Source organism: Cannabis sativa, chromosome 6 (genome assembly GCF_029168945.1).
Source record: "Cannabis sativa cultivar Pink pepper isolate KNU-18-1 chromosome 6, ASM2916894v1, whole genome shotgun sequence".
Taxonomy (NCBI): Eukaryota; Viridiplantae; Streptophyta; class Magnoliopsida; order Rosales; family Cannabaceae; genus Cannabis; species Cannabis sativa.
Window position 1 is genome coordinate 7,179,123 of NC_083606.1, and position 12,186 is coordinate 7,191,308.

Below are 12,186 nucleotides of genomic sequence, written 5' to 3' on the forward strand. Positions count from 1 at the left end.
TTATATTTTCCCTTTTTTATTTGATGTAATTTAGTTGATGTTTTGTTATTTTTAGAGGAAAGTATAAATATTATAAGTTTTTATACTTTTTGTGCAAAAATATGGCTTTTTTTTTTTTTTTCAAAAAGGTTATTTATGGGAAAATTGAAGAAAAAGTTAAAAAAAAAAATAGGAAAATTTTAATTACACCCCCAAAATTTCTAAAGGCACCCCATTTTAATAATTTTTATTTTATATAAAATTTATGTCTTTAATTGTACTAAATTTTTTTAACTCTTCTTTCAATTCATATTCTTAAAAAATATACTTATCAAATAAAAATAAATTATATAAATGTTTAATATTATGACCAAAAAAAAAATAAAAAATTATATAAAATTTTCTTAAAAAAATAAAAAATGTATATACATGAGATAGAAAAAATTATAAAAAAAAAATCAAAATAATTATTGAAATTAATATAAAACACTACGAGGAAAAAAGTTTAAAAAAAAAATATTAAGAATAATTTTAAAAAATTATTTAAGTTTATATTTTTTTTTAATAATTTAGTGTATTTATCATCTTATCGAGTGTAAATAGAACTCCCCTAAAAAATATATAAAAATCAAGTAAGGATAACAAATTGCCATAAAGAGGTAACCAGGTACCTTATTCTATCTCTCTCATTTTTTTTTTAACTTTATTCTAAAATTTTCCCATAAAATAACTTTTTTAAATATACACATATATTAGCAAACTTGTACTTTAAAAACCAATAAAAAATCCCTTTTTTTAGTTACTTTTGTGTTCTTAGTCTTACACTCTTTTTTTTTTTTTTTGAGTAAATATATTTTTTATATAAAATTTGTATTTTTTTGAAAAAATAGTAAAACTAAGAAAAAATACGACTATAAATATATATATATATAAAAATTTAATTATAAAAAAATCATAAAAATAACCTATAATCATCATCGTATAATTTTTGGCTCTATTCTCTCTTTTTTCCCCTATTATCTTTTGGACAATAAAACCCTAAATCTCTATTTCTTTCTTTTTTTTCTTTTTTCTCTTTTGCACTTTTTTATTTTTGTTTCTATGGATGAGCAGTGTTTTACATAATTATCATCAACCGCATTTGAAATAGAGCATTCGTTAATTTCATAAAAAAAATAAAAATAATAATTCCATATTCAACCAAACTATATCTCTGAAAATAAAATTTTATTTAAATTAGTTGAAAAGATATATAATAGTATTATTAATTGAAAGAAGAAACGTACCTCTTCCATAAAAAATGGGAATATAGTGGTGCTTGGTGACGAATCTAATGATGATGAAGTAGCCAAATTTTGATCCCACTCAACCTTACAGAATTGAATTAATTTTGGTAATCTTTTTAGAACCAATTTCTGTAGTTTGAGAAACTCAAACTTCTGGTGGGTGCCATTTTCTCTTCTATGGAAAACAATGTTCTCCATCATATCACAAGACTCTACTTCCATTTCTTCAAGCTGTCCAACAATATTTGAGACTGGAAACAGACTTTTCAGTGTGTGACATTCACTTACTTTCACATCTTTTAATTTACTAAATGAGCCTGCTACCAATTCTCCAGCATACATCTTTTGCAGGTTTGGCAGTCTTGCGAGTTTCAAATTCTTCAAGTTTTGAAAAACAGGATGATTGCACTCCATCAAGTATCTAACATTAGAAGCATCATGTAATTCAAAGACCTCTAATTCAGGGAAACCATCAGCATTTGATACGTAAATATCAATGGTGACATCTTCACATCCACTAAGCCGCAATGCTTGGCATTCTTTCATAAGCTTATCAAAACCACATTCTTTTATCAAATTAGCATTGTGAAGCTCCAACATGAAGGCTCTTGGATATGATTCGAAGAAGTTGTAACAAAAGTAAAAGTCAGGTTCACTACCTACAATTATTTGATACCCCTTCATGTTTCTAGAGATGAAATCTTTTGACAAACAAGTATCATTTTGGAATTCCAAATATAATGTGTTCAGCCGGGGCAAATTCTTTAGCTCTGCAAGACTGACATTACTTCTTTCACTGCTGACTTTTATAACCTCCCATGCTATCTTCACACGTCTCATGTACAGCTCTTCTAAATTTATCAAGCTTGAGATAACATTAGGTTCAATCACTTTGAGATCTCCACAAAAATCTAAATTTAACAATTGTAGATGAGTTAGCTGACCCACCTGTTTTGACAATGTTTTAAATCTAGACTCTGAAAGATCTAGACATTTTAATTTCTTGAAACTTCCGAGAAATGTTGTGTCTTCTAAGTCACAATTGTTTAGACAAAGAGTTTCGAGACTCTGAAATAGACAACTAAAGGATGAAGGTGGTGAGCACAGATCAACACGATACAACTTCAGAACTTTTAGCATTTTTGTGTCTTCAAAAAAGCCATCCAAAATACATTTTTCATCGTTAAAGTCATCATCAATGAATGAAACAAGATTTGGGCATGCCAATTTGTCAGGAAACATCTTGGTAAAATCATTATGCAACGAAGTTGCAACATCATCTTTGAGGTCACCTTTAGGCAATTCTCCATTCTTTGCATACTTAGACAGAGGAAACCAATTCCTTTCCGAGGCAACTGATTTGAGAGCATCACGGACTACATCATGAACTTTGACCCGGTGATATCGAATGTGATTTCTTCTTACATCACTAGGCAACAATAGATAATTTTCTCTCAATGTATCTATTAGGGTGTGCAGATTGTCTCTTGCATTCTGCAATGTGTTGCCATGCTTTAACAAGGGCCAACCCACACTGTACATTAACAAATCATCATCAGATATGAGTTGATCTTCTGAAAATATAGTGCAAAGCAATAGTAGTGATTTGGCCTCCTCGCTATCCAAAAATTGGTAGCTAAGCTTTATACGTTGAAACACTAACTTCACTTCATCACCAACATTTTCCGGGTCTGCTATTTTCATTTTTTCTAAGAAAGTCCTCCATCTATATGCAGGTTTTCTTCTTAATGCAGATGCAACTACATTAATAATAAGCGGAAGTCCTCCACATTTTGAAACCAATTCCTTTGAGAGGTCTTCGCGTTCTTCATCAAGTGTTTCGCCAACAACTCTGTGAAATAACTCCTTTGCTTCACCCTCTTTCAAAAGACTGAGAGCAAACTCACTTGTAGAAGTAGAAACGTATAAACCTTGACGTCTTGAAGTGAATAAAATCTTGCATCCATTTTGATCATCATTAAAATGTATTCCAATTTCAAACAGATTTATTTCCTTCCAAATATCATCAAAAATAATCAAAACCTTCACTTGTTTACTTAACTCTCTTCGAAGCTTATCTGCTTTTATGGGTTCGGTCTCAACAGTGTCGAATTTAAAACCAAGATGATTTGCTATTTCACATTGAATTTTTGAAAAATCAGGAGTTTGAGAAACAACACTATCCATCACCTTATCAAACAGATTCACTTCTTTTGCTTGTCGAGCTATTGCTTTTACAAGTGTGGTCTTGCCGATGCCGCCCATTCCACACAGCCCAATCATCTGAACAGTGGGATCTTTGAGTGCATTCATTACATCTTCTGAAATTCTTCTTCTTCCCTCAAAAGACATGTAATCTTTGTCAAAATAATTATTAGGATAAGAATATCGGCCATCAAAATCCTTGTAACGTCTGATCAAGTCATCTATTTTATTTTTGATCTGTAGAAAGGTGTCCTCATCAATCGTTGCTTTTGGATGGAATGTGAAATAGCAAAAGTTTTGGCTTGCACGCTCTGCCTCTTCACGCTTTTCAAAGATATTATTCTCTGTTTCATGGAGCCAATCGGTAACCTCTTTGTGAATTTGTTCTAGTTTTTGTTTCTTCGACTCAACATCCCTTGACAATTCATTTCTGTATTTCTCCAGTTCTTCTAGCTGTTCATTCAGTGTCTTTACATGCCTTCTGTGAGTTGCACAGTGACAAAGTCGATTCACATGTCTCACGCACCAATAGATTTGATCTTTGATTAATTCGGCCACAACCGTCGTGCAAATCGTTGTAACAGGCTCGCCCATCACCCTACACTTGTTTGCTTCTTTCTTTATTTCTTTGTTTTCCTGATTAACAAAAACTATATATATTTAGCTAATCTTTTCTAATAAAATGCCAAAATAAAACCAAGTTTAAACATTACTGATAAGATTTGTGAACATATTTCTATGAAAGTGTTCTCAAATGAATTCATGTTTGGATAAAAAAAAACGTAATGGGAGAAGTAAAAGTTGCATCAAATTATAGTATTCTACTCTAACACGCAAAAATATTATGGCAATTACACTTACTGGGATTTTAAAAGTTCTTATGATAAATATGACACATTTAAATTTGACTAATTTATATGATATTTTTTGTTTTTAGGTCTTTTTATGGTATTTGATATGTCATATATATGTAATTAGGTTTTCAAATCCCATATTTAATGTTTTCATTTGTTTAGGAAGTTTTGTTTGTCATTGATGCCAAAAAAGTCACCGGAGTTTGCTGTCGGTGCTGAAAAAGTCGCTGGAGTAGCGGTCGATGCCGAAAAAGTCGTCGGAGTTGCTGCCGGAGCCAAAAAATTCGTCGAAATTGGCATTGTTACCGGAAAAATCACTATGAACTTGCTTTCTTTTTGTACAAAATTTCTACTAGTACAAAAATTGATTTGGCTGACACGATTTGGGAGCAAATTGTCTCTTTTCAAAAGGGCAAGAAACTTAGGCTTAATCTTATTTTTTATCACTTGATTTATGAGATTTTGTCTAACCAAAAGGAGTTGGTTCTTGAGAATGAATCCATTGAAATGCCTGTTGTTGGTACCACTTTTAAAGTCCCAAAAAAACTCCTCAAGGAAAATTTGCTAAGAAAAAGGCTCGTTCTGCTTCCCCTGATGCTACTGATGAACCTGCTGCTGCATATGCCTCCATTTCTGCTCCTACAGAAATGGCTGAATTCAACTTGCATTTGGAAAAAATGGAGTCAAGTCAAGCCTTGCTTCTCAGGAGGATGAACAACATCATGAAATTCTTCCGATCCAATGATATGCTTAAGTGGTTCATTTTTTATCTTGTTGCTTAATTTCTATGTTTGTTGAACTATTATGACTTTGTTTATTTTGTTTGTTATCTTTAGCTCCTTGATAGACAAAAAGAAGGGGTAGTATTTATTCTTTAGATTGTTAGTTACAACTCTGGACCCTTGTTTTAGAGGGAGTTATTTTGTTTGTGGTTTGTGAACTTTTTTCTATTTTAAAAGTTATATGTTTTATGTGTCAGTATGCTTGGGGGAGTATACTCTATTGTTTTTGTTTCTAACACTTGGTGTATGTTTTCTTCTTATAATATGTTTTATCAATTAAAGTGCCAAAGGAGGAGATTTTCAATTTTATTTTTGGCATATTTAATTTGACAAAAATATTTTATAATTTATTCATTAATTTTAGTTGTGGTATTTATTTAGTTTCCATATATATATTTTGTGTATTTGACTTTTATATTTTTCGTATTAATTAATTTGTATTTGGAAAGAAAACTGTCTAGTTTTTCTATTTATGAAAAATAAGGTATAAAGTGTAAGTTTGATGACTCATCCTTTCTCTATCTATCCAGTTCTGTTAATCTGATCTTGTATGAGTTTCCTAATATGTTTGCTCAAATTTCTTGTGGAGAAAACCAAAGCAAGACTTTTTTTTTTATAGAAAGAAAGTTGCACTTACTGCTCACGATTCTGTAGGTACAGAATTAGAAATTCCTGGGCTAAAAGAAGATCTTTTTTAAGGAATTGTCTAGTGAGTTGTGGTCTTGTTCAGACCGTGTGTGAGCTGTTAATAAGGTATATATTGCTTATAAATACACCTTATAGCAGCTACGTCATATATCTCTTTCATACACTTTAAATTGTATTCATTTCTTAAGAAAAGAGTGTCTTTGCTTTGTATAGAAGAGAATGTTCGTCTCTTATTCTGTTTATATGTATTTTGTATTGTCTTGAGTCTTTATTCAAGTATGCAAAAAAAGAAGGGCAACAGTGCTACCTTCGGGAAAAGGTTTTACAAGCTTTTAGGAGATTGTTTTTTAGGTCTTGCCTCGAGAGGAAACAAGCACTCTTCAAGGAGATCAAAGGGAGTTCAAGCACACTACTACAAAACAAGCCTTTAGAGTCGCTTTTTTCAGCATAATAATTAATAACCGACGCCATAGGGTTAAAAATTTTTAGAAGGGAATTTGACGCCACTTTTGGCGTCGGTTATTTGGAAATAACCGACGCCATAGGGTGTGCCCCCCTATGGCGTCGGTTATTTCCAAATAACCGACGCCGAAAGGGTTTATAACCCTAGCTCATCACTTCGTCTTCCTCATTCGACCAGCCAGCCCAGAAATCCCCAAATCAGAGAAACCCCAAACCCTCTCCGCCAACCACCACGAAAAATCACCCCCATTTCACCATTTTTTCACCATTTTAGCTCATTTTTGTTTCTAAATCTTCTATTTTTCATACTTAAAACTATATACCTGAAAAGATCACATTTTTCCTCATTTTTTAGGGTAAACCGAAGGTAGAGGTAGTGGTTGTGGTGGTTATACCTCCGGCCACCGTTTTTAGAGGAGAAAACATTGTATCTCAACGTCTATTAAGGTATAAATCTGATTTCTACTAATTTTAGTAATGTACATTGCTTTATTTTTTATTTTATAAATTTTTTAGGGTTTTTCTATATTATTAAATATGTATTATGTTGTATTGAATATGTATTTTGTGTATATATATTGTGAATGAGAAATGTATTGTGTGTATATATATTGTGAATGAAAAATGTGATATAAGAGAGTATATATGTATGTATTTTGTGTTGTATTGAATATGTATTGTGTGTATATATATTGTGAATGAGAAATGTGATATAGGAGAGTATTTTATATATTGTATATGTATATATTGAGTATTTTAAAGTTTAAACTAATAGTTTTGTTAATTAAATATTGTGATGAGAATGAGATAGGAGAGTATTAAAATAAAAGTTTAGAAATTAATTTCTATAAAATTAGTTTAGAAACAAAAATTTAGAAATTAACTATATTTTGTATTAATTTTTTTTTTTCTATTTTCAATTTTATTCATGTGTTTTTATTTTTTTTAGTAACTAGTAAATAGTTAGTTACAATTATTTAGCAAGTTACTAATTTTCATTCATATTCATGTATTTTTATTACTAACTAGTTACTCATAATTTATATAAGTAGTAAGTAGCTAAATAAAAAAATTGGTAATTTTGTAGTATTTCTTTACGTTGTAGGTTGTGAGGTCAATTTGCAAGGATCCGACTTATTTGGTGTTGATCGGTTTCAAGGTAGCTCGAGGTATACATTTACTAACTTTTATTATAATAATTATGAATGCTTAGTAGAGTTTGAATATCTTAAATATTCATCCGTAGTGAAGTAGGTTCTGTGAATACATATACTGCAGTCAGATGGGTGGTAAACTTTTATATTGCTAAATGTTGTTGTGATTATTTTATATTGTTTTGAATTGTGTTTTGTTGTTATTAATAGGTTTGAATTTTTTTGGAAATGTTCAATTATAACCGTCATGTTGCCGAAATTTCGGTAGAATTAGGATAATATTTGATTTTTTTTTTTTCTATTAAACTGGGTTGTTAGGATTTTATCGGAAGTCACTTTATCGGAAGTCAAGTACATAATTTTTAGTATAAGGTATGCTTTCTTTAACTTAATTTTATAAGAATGTTTTTTTTTATATATATATATATATTTAGATAATTCTTAAATACTTAGAGTAATTTTAGAATAATATTGATGTAATACATATGATAGATATAGTAGGCTAAAAAAAAAAGATATACAAAAAATGGTCTAATGAGATTTGAACTTGTGACCAAAAAGATAAATTGATAAGTCTTTACCAATATACCAAAACACAATCTTTATATAAATTAACTACAATGAATTTATTTAAATATTAGAAGAGATATAAAAGAATTTTATTTAACATTGATTCTAATACTTAATATTAGAATTTTATTAGTTTATTTAAGTAAAATAGCAAAATAAAACACAAAAAGTTAGGTGAAAGATGTGCATAACATGATTTTAGTATACAAAAGATCGTTTTTTAGACAAAATAGTTGGCCAAATCGCCATAGGTTGTTTGGGATGCGTAGAACGCGAAAAAATACCCAAGTTAAAAAAAAATCGTCTCAAATGGATAATCGGATCAAAAGTTATTAATATTCAAAGTTTTCAAAAAAATTCATGCAAAGTTTAGCCCTTTCTCTAATTTTGTCTATTTATTTTGGTCCTTAAATTATTGTTTTATTTTATTGGTCTTGAAAAATTTAAATGTATAAAAATATGAAATTACATAAAAATTAAAAAATATTACACATTATTTATTATTTAATATACTAATTATTATACAAAATTAATATAACTTAAAAAAATTATAAAAAATATACTAATATACTACAAAAATACAAACACATAATGTCAAATATAAAATATTAATAAAAAGATAGCTAATATACAAACACTTAGATTAATGTAAATGTGTATTTATTTAACTTTTCAATTTAATTTTTATTTATGCTTATTGTATATAATTTATACTTAATTTAATTATATTAATAATAAAATAATATATATATATATATATATAAATTATGCTAAAAGATGAAATTGTAAAGCTAGTGAATACCAAGACCCTATGGCGTCGGTTTTTTCATAGGGAGCCTTTCGCGTCGGTTGTTTTAAACCCTATAGCGTCACCTGGAACAGCGTCGGTAGCGAATTTCGCCAAAACCGACGCCAAAACCCTTAAAAACCGCCTCTAAAGCCCAATTTTGTAGTAGTGGCACTTGAAATTTCACAAGATTAGATTAGAAGGTGGAATACATTAAGCTTGCGGCATACAATAAGAGGGAGTCTATTTATGCATAAGTTAATTATTTTGTATTTTTAAGATCTACCTAATGAATCTTATTTCTGGGCGTGGCTCTATGACTAGTAACAATCTGAAAGAATTGTTGAAACAACGTACAAAAACTTTGTGTGTTTTTACTTTTCTACACTATTTGTTTTTCTGGTTTATTTTGAAGCTACAAAGCTGTCTTTTATAGTTACTATAAAACTGTTTCAGTACCAGTTTTATTATTCTATATTTAATTAAGAATTTAATTAAATAATAAACTGATACTATTAAAATACGAAATTTCAATTTTGTGGTGCATTTGTGAAATTGTAAAAACTGTATGTGTCATTTGGTTTTAACAAAATAGCTGAAAAACACACCCCACACATGGCAAATATATTGAATACAATGAATAGTAAAGTTGAGAGTTTCTTAGCTTAGAGGTTATCCCCATATAGCTTACCATTCTAATCTGCTGCATAACTTTTAATGCTTATGTTATAAGTATTGCTTTTATTTAGCATTATATACATATATGGTTTGCATAAGAAGTTTATTTTCAAGTTATGTGCACTCTCCTTCTATATATGATATAAATGAAATTATATAACAATATTATTTTGTTATTTTCTTCATTATTATTGTGAGAGTCAAATTTATAAATGAAACACAATTTAATGAAATAACTTGAAAATTTATACAATGATCTAACCTTTGCGTAGAATTGAAAATTATATCTTCACTAACGCAGCCAAATTGAAAGGGCAAGTCAAAGTCCAGCCTGGCAATACCAAAACAAGAAAAAGATTTTAAACATATTTAATTAGTTGATTTTAAGAAAGAAAAAAAAGTAATTTAATTCAAATAAGATCGATAATCAGACATTCTACACACCAAATTTGAATAGAAATAGTTTTTCACTTTTTTTTTTTTTCAGAAGAAATAGTTGTTCACTTTAATAATATATCGTGAAAATGCTCTAGCATTATAAGTACGTAAGACATCTGCAATGGAGTCTATTGTTCCACCTAATGTTTATTCAGCTCCCTTTCAAAATAATAATAAAAAAAATTAACAGTTAGATATTATAAAATATTTAGCAACACTGATAAAGATTACTGTTCCAAATCAAAAATAACTTATCGATCAAACACATATATTTAATTACCACTTACTAAATTGAAATTTGCAGTTCACTAGTGTTCCATCAAACATAAAAAGGTCACTGATTGAATACTCACTTTATTCAGTACACAGATTGTCATACAAAATAATAAGCAAAAAAGAATTATTCAATTGAAAATAAAAACTAAATAGAAAATAAATATAATGTCTAAATAAAGTAAATAAATACACGGATTGAATAAAAAATAATTAGGTATAATAAAATAGTTATTTTTTTAAAACAAGCGAGGAAATATATTATTAAAAGACCTACAGCCCGTTACAAAAGATATAATAAAATAGTTATTAAAATTTAAATATTGTTTGTTTAATTTATTATTATTAAAATATGTAATTAATCTTTTTTTTAGATAGTAAATTGGTCATAATTTAATGTAAGAGACAATCGGTATAGTAGTGACCTATTTTCTATGAAATAATAAATAATAATAATAATAATATCACTAACCTATGATTAAAATGAAACTTATATATTGAGGAGCCAAGCAGATCTGAAGTGAGGCACAAGTTAAAGTGGAGGAACCTGTCAATAATACCAAGCCAAATAATAATAATAATAATAAATATGTAGCCAAAACTATACATCTTTACTTCAATCACATATTCTGAACAGTAAATAAAAAAACAAAGAAAGAAAGAGTTAGTGAAATCACGAAAGCCATGTGATTTATGGTCAATTCATCAACTGGTTCAAACTTGCTGCGTAGACTTGACCACGTATAAGAGAACAATTATCTCAAGCAATGATAATGCTACCTCTACCAAAAAAAAAAAAAAAGAGTAGAATAGTTTAGTAGAGATAGTAAAACTAAAAAAGAGTAAAAGAGTAAAAAAAAAAAGAGTACCTTTTAATGGTTAGTAGAGGAATTGGTCTTTCCAGAATCAAAACACAACTTATTAAAGGCTAGATCTCTCTTTCTTTTACATAAAGGAAAAATCACAGTAAACAAAATAAAAATTAAAATCTTTTTTTTTTTCTTTTAACAATAAAAACCAAAATCTCTTTTTTTTCTTTAACAATAAAAACCAAAATCCTTAATTTTCGAAAAGATCATTGTTTTTTTTTTTTTTGAATGAAATTAAACGAAAGAGTACTAAATTACACACCAAGATTCTTCATTTCAAACAGAGAAGAGGACACACTGGTTTTTTTTTAAAAAAAAGCTTTTCTTCAACCACAAATTAAGAGAACAGAGAAATAAACTAGAGAGCAATTTTTTTTTTTTATATTTATATAAGTTTACGAAAGAAATGAACAACAAAGAAAGCCTTTCGAAATCAGATCTTAAAAAGAAAAATGAGAGTAGAAGAAATGAGAGAGAGAATGAGAGTTGAGCTGAGAGTGAGAGAGAGAATGAGAGTTGAAAATGAGAAATGAGAGAGTTAACAGTAGAGAAGAGGAGAGAGACCAAATATAAATGTATATGATTTTGTCGTGTAATTGTACTTTCACGGAATGCATTCTTTGATGTACGGCAGCCGTCAGATGAAGGACTTATTTGATCTGACGGCTGAGATTGATCTAGGAGTAATTAGGATTAAAAAGTATAAACGTACCCTGACACTCATTTAATGTACCCCGAGATCCATCTTATGTACCACGGAATACATTCCGTGAAAGTACATCACGAGACAAAATCGTGTCTCTATAGATGTAAGATGCATTTCGAAAATAATTTCTTCATTAAAAAATATTCTGTATTATTAATAATAAAAGAAGTGATGGGTTGGGTGGAGTCAATTTGATCATCATGGTTTATGTAAAAAAGTAGTGTAGAAAAGAAACCCGCGTGAAGACCATTACTTATTACCAGATTTAAATAATGTGTAGTGACCTCTTTAATCATATTATATCATAAACGAATAATCAAAAGCAGAGTCTCCATTAGGTGAATAATAGAAAATTAGTTTGTTCTGCTTTTAAATTTTGGGAAAAGCAAGTAAATTAATAAAGAAAATTAATAGTGCATAAATGTTAAGGCTTTCGATTTGAATTGTATCTATTCATTATGAACTATATGATTATCTTTCTATTACCCATTTCTA

At 28.9% G+C, this 12,186-nt stretch overlaps 1 protein-coding gene across 5 annotated transcripts in view; it reads right to left on the minus strand.

Moving 5' to 3' along the window:
- LOC115695813 (probable disease resistance protein At4g27220) overlaps nt 1-11,205 on the minus strand; it is a 105,484-nt gene extending 94,279 nt beyond the window's left edge. For 2 of the 5 annotated variants that reach the window (XM_061116975.1, XM_061116976.1), the window contains exons 1-5: nt 10,986-11,205; nt 10,794-10,898; nt 10,589-10,663; nt 9,668-9,736; nt 1,266-4,106 (exon numbers count right to left, since the gene is read on the minus strand). In XM_061116975.1, the coding sequence (XP_060972958.1) occupies nt 1,266-4,064 (2,799 nt within the window). In that variant the 5' untranslated portion in view covers nt 4,065-4,106; nt 9,668-9,736; nt 10,589-10,663; nt 10,794-10,898; nt 10,986-11,205. The remainder of the gene's footprint in view (nt 1-1,265; nt 4,107-9,667; nt 9,737-10,588; nt 10,664-10,793; nt 10,899-10,985) is intronic. The other 3 variants (XM_061116974.1, XM_061116977.1, XM_061116978.1) reach the window with 3 other exon arrangements.
- Nucleotides 11,206-12,186: the final 981 nt, after the last annotated feature.